Genomic DNA, 18,482 nt, shown 5'->3' on the forward strand with positions numbered 1-18,482 from the left:
AATCCCTCCCCTGGTCCTCAACTCCCTGGGCTGGTAAAAGGAGTCAAGGTCAGTAATGAAGGGGGTGCTCTTTCTGGCTCCACAGCCTTCGGCGTCTTTTAGTCTTGGATGTGTCAGACCTAGAGTGAGAAGCCCACCTCAACAACCTCAGTACTCAGGGTCTCGGGTCCTGGGAAGAACTCTCCCTGCTCATAAGTGTCAGGGAGCTCAGGGCAGTGCACCTGGCATATCAAGTGTTCCCCAGCTCTCAGGCAAGGTGGTTCAAGTTCTGACAGACAATACAGCAGCCATGTTCTATATCAAGTATCAAGGAGGGGCCTAAGCCTCTGCCCTGTGTTAGGAGGCCTTGGTCTATGGTACTTCTGTGTTAGACACTCCATTACTCTTGAGGCATCTCACCTCCCGGGAGTCCAGAACGTGTTGGAGGATCACCTCAGCAGGTCCTGCTCCTCTCACCACAAGTGGTCTCTTGCCTGGAGGTTGTCAGTGTGATCTTCTAAAGGTGGGGGCCTCTGCAGGTGAACCTGTTCACCAGGCAAAACAGAAAATGCCATCTGTTCTGTTCGTTGCCCGGGCACAGTACAGGCTCCCTTTCCGATACCTTTCTGCTCTCGTTGGCAGGCCACCTACTGTACCCCTTTACAATGATTGCCTTGGTTCACAAGTTTCTCCTAAAAATCAAACGGGACAAGGCAAGAGTTATCCTGATAGCATTGTTGTGGCCATGCCAGCATTGGTTCAGCATGCTTCTGGACCTCTCAGTGGCAGCTACACTCTCACTGGTGATCTTCAAGGACAAAGTCCAACTGCACCCTCATGCAGCCTTCTTGCCAAAAGTGGTGTCACAATTCCACCACAACCAGGTCATTTTTCTACTTGTCTTCTTCCCAAAAACCTCTCAAAAGCTGTGAGGAACGATGACTTGTACATTGAGTGTTAGGCAGATCCTCACTTTTGTATTGAGAATACAAGCCCTTCAGCAAATCCATGCAACTCTTCATGGCAGCAGTGGAAAGGATGAGAGGGCTACCTGTGGCAGCCTAAAGAATCATGTATGGATAACCACCTGTATTCAGGCTTGTTATGAACAGGTGAATATCCTGCCTGTAATTACTATGACTGCTCATTCCACAAGAGCCCAAGCTGCTTCAGCAGCATCCCTTGCGCAGATACCAATCCACGACATCTGCAGAGCCATGACCTAGTTGTCTCTTCATATCTTCAATTCATACTGCATCATCATCCAACAAGCCCAGGACAACGCCAGTTTCAGGAGAGCAGTGTTGAAGTCAGCATGTCCATGGACTCCAAGCCCACCTCCTGGGGAACTGCTTGTGAGTTACCTAGCATGAAATGAACATGAGCAAGCACTTGGGGGAAAAAATGGTTACTAACCTTTCGTAACTGTTGTTCTTTGAGATGTGTTGCTCATGTCCATTCCATGACCCACCGTCCTACCCCTCTGTCGGAGTTACCAGCAAGAAAGAACTGAGGGGGTGCAAGGCCGGCAGCACCCCTTATATTAGTGCATAAGTGTGCAACTCCAGAGGGCACTAGAGCCAGCGCAGTAGATACCATAAAGGAAAAATTTCCAGCAACAGTGCACGTGGCATGCACACAGCTAGCGTGGAATGGATATCAGCAACACATCTCAAAGAACAGCAGTTAGAGCCTACTCTAATTTTTTCTTGCACACACAACTTGTTTCTCCACTTAATGTATGATTGTAACATTCAATTTAAATGAGAATAAAGGTGTTTTTAAATAGGTAATATTTTTTGCCAAAACTTGATCTATCCATTTGGCCTTTATTAACAATTAGAAGCAAGGAGATTTTTAGATCATATTTCTTGTCATAAATTGAAACATTCAGTATCAAACTTCAATATCCATAAATTGTTGCTATTTTTTGGTTTTCACATGCACTAATTTTTTCCTTTATAGCGAAGTTTAAGTAACACTGAAGATGAATGTACTCACCTGAAAGAAATGAATGAGCGGACTCAGGAAGAATTAAGAGAATTAGCAAACAAGTACAATGGAGCTGTAAATGAAATTAAAGACCTCTCTGACAAACTAAAGGTCGGGACAGAACTTTATCTAACCTTCTGCAATTGTTAGCAATGCTAGAGTGCAAGGACAAAATAAAAACTAGTACACCTTTACCTCAATATAACGCTATCCTCAGGAGCCAAAAATATTCTTACCGCGTTATAGGTGAAACTGCATTATATCAAACTTGCTTTGATCCACCGGAATGCGCAGCCCCGCCCCTCGGAGCACTGCTTTACCGCGTTGTATCCAAATTTGTGTTATATCAGGTTGTGTTATATCGAAGTAGAAGTGTAATAACATTCTCATGGTAACTTTTTTTTTTTTTATTATTATTATTATTTTTATTTTACCACCAGAGAGGAAGTGACATAGCTCTCTTTCAAGCTGGTAAATGACAATACAGACCTGTTTCATGAACCTAAGCATTTTGATTGGTGAAATGAGAAACTGAAGCAGTTAAGCTGTCTTAAGAAGTTCTTTGGACATCTGTGCTGTCCAAATAAAACTGAGATGTTTGTTCTCTTTTACTGTAAAATTATTGAAATTAGATTGTAAAACAAGGTATGTCTAGATGGACAGAGGCTTCTAAGACAAATGATGGAATAAATTGTTGTGGAATTACAATAAAGGTATGCAAATATAGGAGAAAATATACCATATGAAATAAATAAGGTTTCCATGAACTTACTTCTGGAAATGGCTTTGTAGAAAATGTTTACATATGGGTATTAAACTTACTTTATCAAAGTGGCTAAAAAGGGAGTCCCATCTGAATGTTCACTCACATGAAAATTAAGTGCATCATTGTCTTATAACTAATTTTTTCTGACATTTGAGCAGGTGGCAGAAGGAAGACAAGAGGAAATCCAACAGAAGGGGCAGGCAGAGAAAAAGGAATTGCAACATAAAATAAATGAAATGGAAGAGCGAGAACAAGAGCTTCAGGCAAAAATAGAAGCTTTGCAAGCAGATAATGATTTCACCAATGAACGGCTAACTGCTTTACAAGGTCAGTCAGCTAGTCAAAAATGCTTTGATTATATCTTTTTTCTTTTATTCTGTGAAATATCTTTTTCTTGGAATTCTGTTTACAGTACGGTTAGAACACCTTCAAGAGAAAACTCTTAAAGAACACAACAGCTTAGGTAGGTGTGATATTAATGTTCTTTGCTTAAAGCCAGATTTCATCTTTAAATTCTTTATCCTATTAATTTATATTATAGCAATTCTTATAATCTAAGTATTGCTGACAGTAAGAAAAAAGCGTTAAAATTATGCGTTTGGCTGTTTCCTCTTAATTGCTGATCATTAATTGCATCTGACGTGTTAAAAGTGAAAGTAATATCGATGTAACAAAATACTGGAAGAGGGCACTGCTATTTAAAATGTTCATTAAGTTTTTCTTTTGTTTATTGCTAGCTTGTGAACTCAAATATGTTTGTGTAGGAAATTGTGGTTTAAAAAAAAATTACTTAATGGATGGTAATTTTTGGATGATAATTTTTGACACATTTGATCAATATGTGACAGGATCTGTCGTGCAAGAAAGTATTGTTAAATTGTATCATGTGTCCTAACATAGATAATTTGATTTGATTGTTGCTTCAATACTTAGGATAAGGAGGCAGTATGGAAAGCCAATTACATTTCACAGTGCTCTACATAAAATACTTGGCTTGAATCTAGAAATAATACCCTTTCTTAATCGTAGGCATACAAGTTGATGACTTCATACCTAAAATTAATGGGAGCGCAGAAAAAGGTAGTGTATCTTAAATAAAGACTAACTTTTTTCTTATAGTTTCTGTTTAAATTTGAACAAATTATATTTATTCTCTAAGATTTTGTTTTTAATATTTCCTGTTACTTTTATTAAAACAAAAAAAAATGTAAATTGTCACCTGTTAAAAAGACAATCTTTTTGGTTAGATTCCAAATCTAGGTTTTGTAATAAGGCTTTTCAAAACCTAATGAGCCAAATCAGGAAGTAATAGCTGAACTTTTCTTCAGATGGACTCCCACTGAAATAACAGGAAATCTGTCTGCCTAAGATGTCAGGATCCTGAAACTATGTTAGTAGAAATAATTTCATTACTTTGAATAAATCAGTGTAAACATTTTTGTACTTGCTTACTACCCAGACATTGTACCTTTCAGCTAGTAAGTCAGAAGAGGTAAGTAAATAGGTCTTACTAGAAGCAAGTGAATGTATCAAAGTCTACCTTGAGTGAAATATATAAGTATATAAACAACATAACTGGTTAAACTAAATAAGATTTTTAAAATGCAGTTTTTATTTAAGATGTTAATAAAACAGATACAGTAACCTCTTTTTTCCACAAATGAATTTAAAATGATTTTTTATGACCTGTGTCCCTTTAAGTTAAATACACTTTTTAAAGCTTTACTTTTTGGGGGTTTAATTACCTATGTATTTAAGACTGGGATTGCTTTTTCCTGCTGTCAAAAAGTGTTCATTATCGCACCATATATAGTAATCAACCCTAGGCTTTGACCATATACAGAGTGGTGCTCGTGTATGAGGCTAGAACTGGGCCTAGAATAGTTTATTATAAAATGTTGGAAAAGACTTAAAATTTGCAATAAATAATCATAATTTAATTTTTTTATCACATATATTAAAATATATATTATGGTGCTAAAATGGAAAAAATATGTTTGCAGTAAAGGACTTCTAGAATAACGTAGTCTGGTGAATGCTGAAGATGTTCTTTTATCTGCCACACTAAGTATTGATAGTTTGAAAGCATCATTGCTTTTGGTAACTAATCTTATTTAATAAACTGGTACATATTGGTTCAGATCCAATGCTTTTTAAAAATGTTCGTTCACCTTCTATAGAGTCAAAAAGATTGTTACTGCTAATCCAGTATTTATTTTTTTCCTAATGGAATGAATTCTTCTATAGGGCTTAATCTTGGGAGTTTCGTTTTGCTTGCATATTAAGTATTTGTCATAACTTTTAGCATACAGACTTATTTTTGTCAATAAAGCCCTCCATCATCTTTCAAGCATGAATTCTCCCTTTACCATGCTTAACCTTTCCCCCAGTGCTATTCCAGACAGGGTTCTGAAGTTCTACCATTTCCTCCTTTTTATATTTATTGATGTTCTCTCTCCACTAATAGATTTCTTGCTGTTAATGTGCTTACTATATTGCATGACCTCCATGGAGATTGGTGATACTGTGAATTGTCCAGCAGAAAACACTTGTGTAGAGAGTTTGATTGACCAATGTCTGCAGCCTTTATAAGTGCCATATGCATTTTGAGGCAAACTTTAAAATAATATATACTGATCCTTTATTAGATTTGAATATAAACAGAGGCTTATTATATGAGGTTTGTAGCTGTCTCAGAATGTAAGAAACACACATGGGGAAAACTTAGAGTAATACCTAAAGAAAGTGAAAGTGTGATGAACTTTACTTGTATGCTAAAGTCCCCTAAGTACCAGTTATCTCTCCTAACTCCATCCTGAATTCCAGATCCTAACTATGATGCACATTGTCTCTTACTCCTTAATGCTAACATCTTTTGTATATTTCTCTGACCTACTGCCAAGTCACTGGATTGGTTGTAAATTATTTTTTTTAAATGATGTAGGGTTCTGTCTTAGTGTCTAGAGTTTCAAAACTTTGGGATTTTAACCTTAGTGATATTTTAATAATTGTTTAAGAAAGCTCTTCAGAAGTAGTGTTGTTTTGAATCTCTAGAAAGCAATAACAATTTTTTTGCATAAGAAAGTGCATTCACATTTTTTAAAGTGAAATAATTGTTTTAAAACTGAAATGTCATGTTCAGTTATTGAAATTGTCACGTATCCTGTAGGAAACACTTTTGTGCACCATGGTTACTTTTAATCTTCATGCTATCCAAACCATGAGAAAATTGAGGGTTAGAATTTTTTTCAGAAAGTAATACACTATTTTGGACAAGAGTAGCTTAAAGCTAAGCTGAAATGTTTTTGTTTTTTTGTTTGGGGGTTTTATTTTGGGTGTGTGTGTGTGTGTGTGTTTGTTTTTGGTTTTTGGTTTTTTTTAATTGTGAACTTCCAGATTACAAATGTATGTATTTTAGAACAAAAAAGTTGAAAGGAACTGTGTCAGATCTAGAAATTTTTCAGAGTAGTTTTAGGTAATGCACACACCAATTTTTATGGTTTTACAGCCATATTTTCATTTTAAAAATTCTCTCCCCATTGTTGTGACTGCAATGCCACCTCAAAGCACTGAAAAATGATGAGCCAAGTCCCCAAATGTAAGAATCAAATTGGTTTAAAAATGATATTTAGATAAATAAATTGGTTTTTTTTTGCTGGCTGTGGGTTTTTTCAACTCTGTGGGGAAGCCTCGCACCCCCAATTTGTACGTGGTGATTTGAGGTTCAAAATTTAATGTAAATACATAATGGTTCCTGTTCGCCCTCTGCATACACCCTGGGCTTCTTTGTGTCCCTCTCCAAGGCCATGTAGGGCTGTGTGGGCGATCTGCCCTCATTTCCTTGTCAGTCACCTTGGCCTGAGATGGAGCATTAATGAGCCTTACTTTCTAAGTCTATTTAGCCTAGTTACCCTTCTTTATGATTTGATTTTTTTTCTTTAGTTATTTTATTTATTGTTATTTAGAAATTTAGGAGGACTTTCTCTCAATCCTTTTCCCCTTTGCGGAAGGGGACATTCCGCTCTGAATACTATGGACCCTGTTTCTGCAAGGCTCTCCTGGCTTCAGGCAGAACACCTCTTGCTGGGAGGCCATCCCAGTCAGTGACAGGCATTCCCATTGTATCTGGTGCTTGGGAGAATCCCATATCTCACAGATGTGTTCCATCTGCTCCCCATTTAAAGGCAGAGCAAGGAAAAAGTGGGAGCTAAAACTGAGTCTCTTAATGATGAAGCATTCCTTCTATCCGGCCTCAGATCCAGACCAAGAGATCCCCCTGGACTTTGATTGCTGGAATACAGTGCTCCATCAACTATGGCATGTGCACCTTGATCTACCCAAGGTAAATCCATGGAGAAGACCCCTAGAAAAAGGAGTTATTCCCCACAGAAGGAGTTAATCTAAAAAAAAAATATTGATCCCTGCAGAGCAAGACCATGGCAGTGACCTCTCATCCCACTCTGGTTATGGCTGAGGCTCCAGATACTCTTGATACAATCCTGTGTCCAGGGCTCTAGGCTCAGCAGAGAAAAATGACCACAAGCATGCCTCAGTATTGAGACCTTCAGTGCTGCACAAGCCAGTCACTGCATCATTGAAGCCTCCCACCTCTGTGAGAATGGTACCCACAACTCCTTCAGTACTGTCTACATTTAAATTGGTCACTAAGATAACCTTGGTAGCTGGAAGACACCGTCATTAGTACCATCTACTTAGACCAGAGTAGACCTGCCAGAGCAGCATATAACCTCAGTACTGACCACGTAACAGGGCCCTGCTCTTCAAATCCACCTATTACTCCATGAGTTCAGATTCTCAAGGTGTCTAGTTCTGAAGGAACTAGAGTCTCCCTTGTTAGTTGGTACTGAACGGTTATCAGTACCAAAACAAGCATGGTGGCTGAGGTCTGACCTTCTCCAAGTGCTGCTTGACTCTCCAACACCTTCAGAGAGTGATGAGGTCCACCTTTTGAAGAGGAGGAATTCCCCTCTGGTTTGAATATTTCCATAAACAGTTCACTGGCACCTCAGACAAAAGGATTTCCATCCTGCCTCTCTTGACAAGAGCGGGGAGCTACACCAAAGATGGGTCTATGTTTCCCCAAGTTGGTTCAAGCACCAGTGGATACCACCCCCTATGAATTTTGGACCTCCCCAATGTCTGTACTGGTATCCTTGGGCTGCATAATGTCAGCAATTTCCCGATTACCCTAGTCTCTCCTGTGGGAATACAGGGAGAGATGCTCCCCTCCTCCAGTTGCTCTTCCTCCGCCACCTTTAGCACAAGGATCCTTTTGAGCAGCAGGAGGCCAGGGCAGATAGAGGTTAACAAATAAATATTTCTTAGTGTTCCCCATATGCAATGGTTATGCATCAGCTGTGGCTGATGATGCCTGCCACTTCCAAGCGTTAATGAAGCACATCATGGATTCTCACCAGATCCCCATGGAAATGGTCAGGGAGTCACAACATAAGCTCGTGGACATTTTCCAAAGAACTCCCTCTACCTGTGTTGCCCTACCTGTTAATGAGGCCCTGTTGGATCCTCCTAAATCAATCTGGCATACCCCTGCAACAGTCCTGCCAATATGTAAATGGAAATATTATGTGCTGGCTTAAGACTTTGAATTTTTGTTCTCCCATCCAACACCGAACTCCCTGGCTGTGGAGGCAGTAAACCAATGTGACAGACAACATAATGCAAAAGCTGCACCATATTATAAGGACCAAAAATGCCTGGATCTATTTATCAGAAAGACCTATTTATCCACGACTCTTCAATTTAGAACTGTGAAACTCTCCTGGTGAAATGCAATCCCTCAAATATGCTAAATTCACCACCTTTATTGGGCGCTTGCCAGCTGTTCTGAATGACCCATTTCAGGCTATTATTACGAAGGTCGTTGTTAGCTAGAGCATCACTACAGGCCTCATTAGATGCAGCCAATGCTGGAGCTAGATCCAAGATGCCAAACTGCTCAAAGATCCCACTCCACTTCATTCTCAGAATTTCAGAGACCTTATGAACCACCCAGGAAAAAGTCAAGGTTCCAGAGTACAAGACATCTTGCTTCCTCTGCACCCACTACTGAACTATCATTATCATCTGAGCATTAGTTTTGACAGTCTGCTCGAAGGCCTGGAAATATCCCACAATATCAAGCTGCATATACATTTTACTGACCTTCAATACTTCGGAGGCTCTCTCCCATGCAGAAAGAATGTGGGAGAAACAATCAGATCAGACTAATACATGCTGGAGGTTATATCAGGGTTCGCTATCCATTTTACCTCCCTCCTCTATATTCAGCCCCCTTCCCCATCCCTCTTTAGGCCCCCCTCTCACAAGCATCTCTTAAAACAGAAAAGTTGATTCACTTCTGCCAGTTGGTGCTGTACAAGGAACTATTTAGCACAGAAGAAAGGGGTTGTACTTCAGCTATTTTCTGTACCCAAAGAAGAATGAAGAATCAAGATCGATTTTTAATCGACGACAAACAACTTTATCAAGTCACAAAAATTCAGGATAGTGTGTCTCAGAGCTATAATTCCATCATTTTCAGTAGACCACTTGAAGTATCGAGTGCTTCCACTTGATCTTTCATCTGCCCCAAGTGTGTACTCAAATGTGCTGGCGGTGGGGCGCAGCTGACCTCTGACATCTAGGGATAATCATTTTTCCATACCTTGATGACTACTCAATGGCCGATCTTACAACTAGGTTTCCAGTGCCACAAAGATGATGAGATCACTGTTGTGCAAGCTAGAGTGGCAGCTTAACATCAAGAAATCTTCATTTGAGCCTGGTATTTGAGGGAAAAAAAAAACAAGTACATAGGAGCCTCCTTAGATGCTGTATCAGCCAGGGATTGTCTCCCTCCCACACCCCAACAGATTCTCAACATTGGTAAATCTCATCTCAAAGATTCATATCAGGCCACAGACATCAATATGACATTGTCTTCAATTACTTAGATACATGGCAGGCTGCCTTTGTGATGCCATGTCCCAGGCTCTGCCTTCAGTATTTCCAGGGTTGGTTCAGAACTGTGTGTTGTTGTTTTTTTCTGAACAAAGACAGCCTAAACAAGTTAGTGTTGGTCCCTCATCAGATACGAGACTTTCAGTTGCTGGAGGAACCCAGATAACGTCTGACCAGAGATTTGGTTTGTTCAGCCTCCTCCCTGTATCACCATAATGACAGATGCATCTCTGAGGGGTTGGGGGCACACTTAGGGACCTTCAGCACCCAGGGCAAAGAGTCTTTCCAAGAGAGACAACTACATATTAGGCTCTTTGAGCTGAGGGCAGTCAGAAATGCCTGTATCCACTTCCTACCATTAATCAAGAGCAAGTCCATAAAAATCCTCATGAACAACATAGTTTGCATGTTCTATATCAGCCAACAAAAAAGGGCCAGGTCCCCCTTCCCTTTGTGATGAAGCAGTTAAGCTCTGGAACTGATGTATAGCCAATTGCATCCTTATTTCAGCAATTTTACCAAAACAGGACAGGTTAGCAGACTGCCTCAGCAGGCATTTCTCACAGGAATATAAATGGGATTTGGAACCTCTGATTTTTTTCAATCAAATTTTTCTGACTTAGTGGGTTCCAAAAATAGATCTTTGCCATTGTGACCAACAAAAAAATGCAAAAATTTTTCTCAAGGAAGGAGATTGGGTCCTTTTCTCTTTGGGAGCTGGCATCCTTATTCCATGAACAAAGAAGTCTATTATATGGTTTTCCCCCCATGTCCCTGATTTTGAATGTAATGAACAAGATCAAGCATGACAAAGCCAGAATTGTATTAATAGTCCCAAAATGGCCCAGACAGATGTGGTATCCTTATCTGATTCACCTAGCCATCTGTCAGGCAATCAGCCATCTGTCCATTCCTCATCTTCTTTCCTAGGATGCCAGCCTTACTCTTCATCCCAACTTGAAGATACTCTATCTCAAGGGTTGGCTCTTCGATGGTTCATGGGACTAGAGTCAATTTATTCTAAGGAGGTACACCAGGTATTACTAAGAGTAGGAAAGATTCCATGAGATACTTACCTCTAAAAGAGAGAGAGTTTCAGTCTGAAGTGTGTCCAGAGAAGTGTTCCACCTGTTGATTATTCCCTCTCAATCATACCTTGATTACCTCCTAGACTAGAGCTAAAAAAGAGGACTATCCATGAGCTCTATCAGGATCCACTTGGTGGCTATAACAGCCTTCTATTCAGCGGTTGAGGGATTCTTAGTCTTCTCCCATCCTACAACTGTAAGGTTTCTGAGAGGATTGGGGAATCTTTTCGCCCAAGTTAAGAAACCTACTCTTATTTGGGATTTTGATTTAGTACTTTGATACCTTATGGGCTTTCTCCCCCTTGAGCCAATGACTACCTGTTCTCTTCTTAATTTATCTCCGATGGCAGCCTTTCTGGAGACCATCACCTCTGTTTCTAGGGTTGGAGAAATAGGGGCCCTAATGACAGATCCTCCATTTTACAGTATTTTTCAAGGACAAATTTTCATTACATCCCATGCCTAAAATTTTTACCCAAGGTTTCATCTGAGTTTCACATGAACCAAGTTTTCCACCTTCTGGTTATTTCATAAAGTCCAGAGAGGATGTCATTTTGCACACTTCGATTGTTAGGAGGGCATTAGTTTTTTATGTGGACAGAACTAAGTCATTTAGGAAGTCACCCAGACTGTTCATGTCTATTGCGGATAGCTCCAAAGGTAGAGACTCTCCAAGTGGATTTCTGTCTGTATCATATTTGCTATAAATTTACAGACGTATGAACTTGTCCTAGAATGTCAGCCTATTCCACAAAATCTCTGTCTACATCTATGGCATTGCTCAAGAATGTTCCTGTTCTGAATACGTGTAAGGCTACCGTGTAGATTTCCATACATACCAGTTCTTCTTTGAGTGCTTGCTCATATCTATTCCAATTAGGTGTGTGTGCGCTGCGTGCACGATCGTCAGAGAATTTTTACCTTAGCAACACCCGGTGGGTCGGTTGTGGAGCCCCCTGGAGTGGCTCCTTCATGGTGCTGGATATATACCCCAGCCGACTCAGCGCCCCCTCCGTTCCTTCTTACCACCCGTGACAGTCGCTGGAACTGTGGAACGTGGCATAGCTCTCCACTGTCCCTAGCTTTTACTTCCCGGTTTAGATATGTTCTTGTTCTTAGTAGTTATATAGTTATAGATTTAGTGTAATACAGTAGTTGATAGTTATAGAATTAGTCTTATAAGTGAAGTTAGCGGGCTGGAAGAGGTCCCTCCCCGACTTCCTCCCGGTGTGCCACCCGGGCTAATGCCCAGGGCTCTGGGCTTTAAGCCGTGCTCAGCCTGTTCGAAGCCTATGCCAACGGGAGATCCCCACGACTCTTGTTTAAGGTGCCTCAGGGAGTCTCACCAGACCAAAAAGTGCAAGATCTGTAAGGCTTTCAGGCCTCAAACCAAAAAGGAGTGGGACTTTAGACTCAAACAGGCACTTCCTTCGCTTTGTGGTAAACCACAAACATTACCAGTTTGCTATCCTTCCCTTCGAGCTGTCCACGACTCCGAGAGTGTTCACCAAACGTATGGCCATTGTGGCAGCCTACCTTCATCGACAATGAATACAGGTGTTCCATATCTCAATGACTGGCTCATTCGGGGCCACACCAGGGAAGAAGTGCAATCCCACGTCCAATTTATCCTAGGCACCTTCCACCAACTGGGCATCTTACTCAACAGAGAAGTCAACTCTGGAACCATCCCAGAGAATAGAGTTTATCGGGGCAGTCTTAGACTCCAGACTTGCTTGCGCTCTCCTGACGGACACTCATTTTCAGGCTATCGCAAACATCATCCGCAGCTTCCAAAGCTTTCCGACTTCCACGATAAGGACGTGCCTCGGCCTTCTGGGGCACATGGCGTCATGCACTTATGTAACCAGACATGCCAAACTTTGGCTTTGCCCGTTTCAGGCCTAGGTATCAATGGTGTATCATCCAGGTTGGGACAGCCTGAACATGGTGGTCATGGTTCCGGAATCGGTCTTGACCTCCCTCAGCTACTGGCTGAACCACATGTCGGTGTGTGAAAGGATACCATTTCACACCCCACAACCTTCCTTATACCTTGTCACAGACGCATCATCTCTGGGCTGGGGCGCCCACCTCGGGGAACACCAGACGCAGGGCCTTTGAACCGCATCCAAACTAACTCTGCACATGAAGGTTCGAGAACTGATGTCTAGCATGTCAGGCGTTTCGCGGTCTCCTACGTGGCCGTTGTGTGGCAGTCCTCACAGACAACACCACGGCCATGTTCTACATCAACAAGCAAGGGGGAGCTCGGTCGTCCTCCCTATGCTAGGAGGCCATTTGCCTTTGGGAGTTTTGCATAGTCCACTCAATACATCTGATGGCGTCGTTTCTCCCAGGAGTCCAGAACACGCTGGCAGACCGTCTCAGCAGGTCATTCCAAACTCACGAGGGGGTTAGTTCATCAAGATGTCATCCACTCCATCTTACGGAGGTAGGGGTTTCCCCAGATCGACCCATTCACGTCACGCATCAATTGGCACTTCCAAGTGTTCTGTTCTCTCCAAGGACGCTCTCAGGGCTCCCTATCAGATGCTTTCCTACTTCCGTGGACAGACCAGTTGTTCTGTGCCTTCCCTCCATTCCCCCGGTCCATGGGGTCCTGCTCAAGCTGCGCAGGGACACGGCATGCATGATTCTGGTCACACCAGCATGGCCAAGGCAGCACTGGTATACCATGCTCCTGGAGTTGTCAGTAGAGCCTCCGATCACGCTCCCACTGTGGCTGGACCTGATCTCCCAGGACCATGGACGACTTTGTCACCCCGACCTGCAGTCGCTCCACCTTTCAGCGAGGATGCTGTATGGCTGACTCGGGCGGAGTTACTGTGCTCACAATCTGTGCAGCAGGTTCTATTAGGCAGCAGGAAACTCTCCACACGGACCACCTACTTAGCCAAATGGAAGCGCTTCTCCTGTTGGTGCGAGCAGCACTCAATGCCCCCCTTCCAGGCATCAATACCACTTATACTGGACTATCTCCTATCCCTAAAGCAGCAGGGCCTGGCATTATCATCTGTCAGGGCGCACCTGGCTGCTACCTCGGTGTTCCATCCAGGAGAACATGTTTCCTTGGTTTTTTCTAACCCAATGGTCGTTAGATTCCTAAAGGGCTTAGATCGCCTATACCCACAACAGCGTCAACAGGTTCCGGCTTGGGACCTTAACCTGATCCTTTCCAGGCTCACGGGGCCCCCGTTCGAGCCAGTGACTACATGCACACTCCTTTATCTATCTTGGAAGACAGCCTTCCTTGTAGCCATCACTTCAGAGCCGTCACTTCTGAAATCAGAGCCCTCACATCGGAACTTCCGTATAGTCTTCCATAAAGAAAAGGCACAGCTTCGCCCCTACCGTGCCTTTCTCCCCAATGTGGTATCAGCTTTTCATGTGAACCAGGATATTCCTCCCAGTCTTCCATCCTAAGCCACATGCTGCGTGGCAAGATCAGTGTATGCACTCTCTGGATGTTCGCAGGGACCTCGCATTCTATATCGAGCGTACGAAGCTGTTTAGGAAGACGACTCAACTCTTCATTGCAGTGGCTGACCGGATGAAAGGCCTACCAGTTTCCTTGCAACGTCCTTGGATCACGTCCTGTATTCGTGCTTGCTATGACTTGGCTGGTGTCCCGATGCCATGCCTCACCGCTCACTCCACAAGAGCTCAAGCCTCCTCAACCGCTGTCCTGGCACAAATTTCAATCCATGAGATCTTAGAGCGGCGGTTTGGTCATCCGTTCATACCTTTGCCACTCACTATACGTTAGTACAGCAGTCTAGAGACGATGCCGCATTTGGCTCAGTGGTTCTGCACTCAGCGATGTCTCACTCCGACCTCACCGCCTAGGTAAGGCTTGGGAGTCACCTAGTTGGAATCGATATTAGCAAGCACTTGAAGAAGAAAAGACTGTTACTCACCTTTGTAACTGTTGTTCTTCTAGATGTGTTGCTCATATCCATTCCAAACCCGCCCTCCTTCACCACTATCGGAGTAGCTGGCAAGAAGGAACGGAGGGGACGCTGGGTCGGCTGGGGTATATATCCAGCGCCATGAAGGTGCCACTCCAGGGGGCTCCACAGCCAACCAACTGGGTATTGCTAGGGTAAAAATTCTCCGATTGTGCACGCGGTGCGCGCAGACCTAATTAGAATGGATATGAGCAACACATCTCGAAGAACAACAATTACAAAGGTGAGTAACTGTCTTTTTTCTAAATCAGATACTGCTGTTAAAAAGGTTGTATTGTCTTCAGTCATAGACTTGACGCTGAAACTCCCTCCTTCCGCTGGAGGTACTGCTTGGTAGTCACCTGAAGTGGAGCGCCCAAAGGGACACTACTGGAAGAAGGAGTGGTTAACTCACCTTTATGCAGTAACTGGAGTTCTTCAAGATGTGTGATCCTGTGGGTAATCCACCATGTGTCCTCCTTACCCTCTACTTTAGAGTTTTCTCTGGGGACTTCATGGTAGAGAAGGAACTCTGGGCAGTTTGCCCACACAGCCTTATATAACTTCGGAGTGGGGCACAAAGTCCATGCACAGGCCAAATAGGCACTGCTTTTAAAAATCTCTGATTAAAGGTGCAAGGGGTATGAGCACACCTGAAGTGGAGCACCCATGGAAGGACACAATTCAAAGAACTCCAGTTACAGCACAAGGTGTGAGTAAGCTCTCCTTCTTTCCCTCTATCTATCTAGAAAAGATAGGCAGCTGCCCTACTCACATTCTCCATCATGCTTCCCCCAGTCGCCTGTCATCCACTTCCGCTCTGTATTCACTATTCCTCCCCCCATATTTCCATTCCTTTTTCTGTAATACAAAGAATAACAGAGGCCCCAACAGAGATCAGGGCCTTGTTCCATGTGGTACTATTCGTATGTAATAAAAGACAGACAGTGCCTGACTCAAAGAGCTTACAATCTAAACAGTAAAGATATTGTGTGAAGAAGGAATTATTATTATCCCCATTTTATGTACAGGGAACTGAGCCTTGCAAGAACTGTGATTTGACCATGGTTACAGAAGAAATCTTTGGCAGAGCTGGGAATTGAACCCACTGCAGGACATTACGCACAAGACCATTGTGTTTCAAAGAAATCTAATTGTGTTTTATTGTGTTCTTTTGGTTGGAGTCTCATTACAAGGAAAAATAACATTTGCCAACGTAAAAAAACAAAATGATTTTGTGTGTATGTGTTTTCAAATTTTAGGAGGGATTACAATTAAAGAGTAAAGAAAAAAATCACTTTAGCTCTAAAAGGACTTTTTAAAATGAGGATAAACATATTCAAATTAAGAATAAAATATGTAAAATTGTTTCTTTTTTCTCTTAGTGCAAGGATTTAATATCTTTTTTGTTCAGAACTAATAGTATACTCATGGTAGGAACTGCTTGCCTCTCAATGCTATGGGGTTTGATATTTCAGTAAACGGCACTGTAAGAAAGTGTCAAGGATTGCATCATCTTGTATATTCTGAATTGATTTTTAATTTGTCTGTTGGTGAATACTGAGTTAAATCTTTTTGGTGCAACTATAGATTTACCAGTGGAAATAGACTGTCTGTGTGTGTGTGTGTGTGTGTGTGTGTAATTTATGACCTAGCTAAACTGAAATTGGTGTTCTAGTTGCTGCTAAATGTAGGAATTTTTGTAAAATGAATCAGTTACTAAACTTGTTAAGTAAAGATTTTTAGAAATAGTATTATAATTCTTGAGGTAAATATTTTTCATTCATTTTCATTAACAACTTTCATAGAGTTTAGTATTAAAGTTTACACTTTAAAAATTGAACATACTTTTAATTGAATATACTAAGGATACTTGCCCAATATTTTCTGCAACCAGGTCTAAAAAACAATGTATATAATTTCTAATCTCCAAAAATAATTCTTAACTATTTCAACAGAAAATGTCTTGTCTGCTTGTATATTAGGTTGATCCACCATAATGAAATCTGAGAATAACGCCTAATTTACAAATATTTTAATATATATTTCAGATTTTATAGTTAAATCAGTCCTAAGATGATGAGGACATGTAAACTGAAGTGTTTCTTTCTTTACTAGAGCACTTTCTTTCAAAGAGTGGAGGGGACTGCACTTTTATTCATCAGTTCATAGAGTGCCAGAGTGAGTACAGAGCATTCATCACATTGACTTTAAAACAAAAAAACAAAATATTAAAAATGTTACTTGAAAAATACATTTGTCAGTACTACTTAATATTTCTGCAGTAGTGGAAATGTGCTGTAAGTATAGAATTATGGCTTTATAAACTCCAGCAAAACTGACTCTCTTTAAGAGTAGGAGATACCTTTGTTGCTTTTGTAAAGTGCTGAGCACATGATCTGTATTTAACACTTAATCTATGATTACTTTCTATCAGCGAGAGAGTGTGAGTGCCACAATGTTGCCGTGTGCGTGTTAAGATTGACCTAATTTTGTAACATTGATGGAAAATAAGAAAAGCTGGAAGCCTGACTAACATTGCCAATTAAAATAAACATTGCAGGCTGCAGCAGACAGATAGGGATGAAATAATGGTGCCTGTTGTCTCTTCTCTGTTTAGCATTATATATTTAATTTCTGATAATGTTAAAGTTTTATAATGCAGCTTGCGCTAGATAAAGTGTGACTGCAAGAACAAAACTATAAGAGACTGGTATTTTCATGTGGAAAGATAAGATTTTCCATAGAATGCAAAGAAATGGAGCATAAGTGCTTACCACTGATCTTGTAGGGAGGCAGGTAATTTTTGTGCTTGAGGTGAAAAACTTGCTTTTCAAAGCAAATGACTTTGAGGATTATTAGTAGAGAAGCAGTCATGTCTGCATGGAGCAAATTTTTAAGGAAAAACTCCATTTCTTCTTAGTTTGTTCTGTGAGCTGGGACAGGAGCACCAGTTGGGGGGAAACCTGAACGCTCTATGAAAGCATAGCTGGAATATAGAACTTTTTTTAATAACATGGAGACCCCAGAAGGAACAATGCTTCCCCCCTCCCCCCTACTTCTGTTGCACTAGGAAGGATTTTACGAAATTTGTTAGGTGTAACTTTAAATATTTAAATTAAATTATGAATTAATAGAGCTGAGAGAAGTGCTCAGAAACAGAAGTGAGGCAATAATTTTCTTTGACTACAAAAATCAATTGTTATGCATGTTGACCGCTGTTGTGTTTCTTAGATTCACTGCCAAAATGTAATGAACATCACATAGTATGTCTTTATTGGTGTGTTTCTGCTTTTTAAGGCATGGAATACAATATTATAAATTTTATTTATATCCGAATACTCTTAATGCCCATTTCAGAAGACCTAAGAAAAATTATCAATAAACCAAAATACCAAAAAGTAAATGTAGGTTAATTCCTTTTAAAAATGGCATGGGCTGTGTCTTCCAAAACTTTTGGGACTGATCCAAAATTTCTCAAGTGGAGACTTTAAAAAGAAAATTATCCTCAGTAGTTTTAAGCTTGGTAGAGATTCCTCAAGGCTCCTCTTTCTAACAGAGGGCATAATAAAAGTGAGCTTGCTCGTCTAATTGGTGAAGTCAACTTCATTTTCAGTGGTATGATGTATGCACTGTTTGTTCTTTTAGCTAATTAAAATTGTATATTAATTGACATCTTAGCACGAGATGTGCAAACTAAAGTTG

General features: G+C 41.2%; 1 protein-coding gene across 15 annotated transcripts in view; it reads left to right on the forward strand.

The window, feature by feature from the left end:
• SLMAP (sarcolemma associated protein) overlaps positions 1 to 18,482 on the forward strand; it is a 179,887-nt gene that overhangs the window by 121,306 nt on the left and 40,099 nt on the right. For 10 of the 15 annotated variants that reach the window (XM_030571356.1, XM_030571360.1, XM_030571350.1 and 7 more), the window contains 5 exons: positions 1,945 to 2,082; positions 2,896 to 3,064; positions 3,150 to 3,200; positions 3,767 to 3,817; positions 16,896 to 16,958. In XM_030571356.1, coding sequence (XP_030427216.1) covers positions 1,945 to 2,082; positions 2,896 to 3,064; positions 3,150 to 3,200; positions 3,767 to 3,817; positions 16,896 to 16,958 — 472 coding nt within the window. The remainder of the gene's footprint in view (positions 1 to 1,944; positions 2,083 to 2,895; positions 3,065 to 3,149; positions 3,201 to 3,766; positions 3,818 to 16,895; positions 16,959 to 18,482) is intronic. The other 5 variants (XM_030571351.1, XM_030571352.1, XM_030571353.1 and 2 more) reach the window with 3 other exon arrangements.

The sequence above is a fragment of the Gopherus evgoodei genome, chromosome 7, assembly GCF_007399415.2.
Source record: "Gopherus evgoodei ecotype Sinaloan lineage chromosome 7, rGopEvg1_v1.p, whole genome shotgun sequence".
Taxonomy (NCBI): domain Eukaryota; kingdom Metazoa; phylum Chordata; order Testudines; family Testudinidae; genus Gopherus; species Gopherus evgoodei.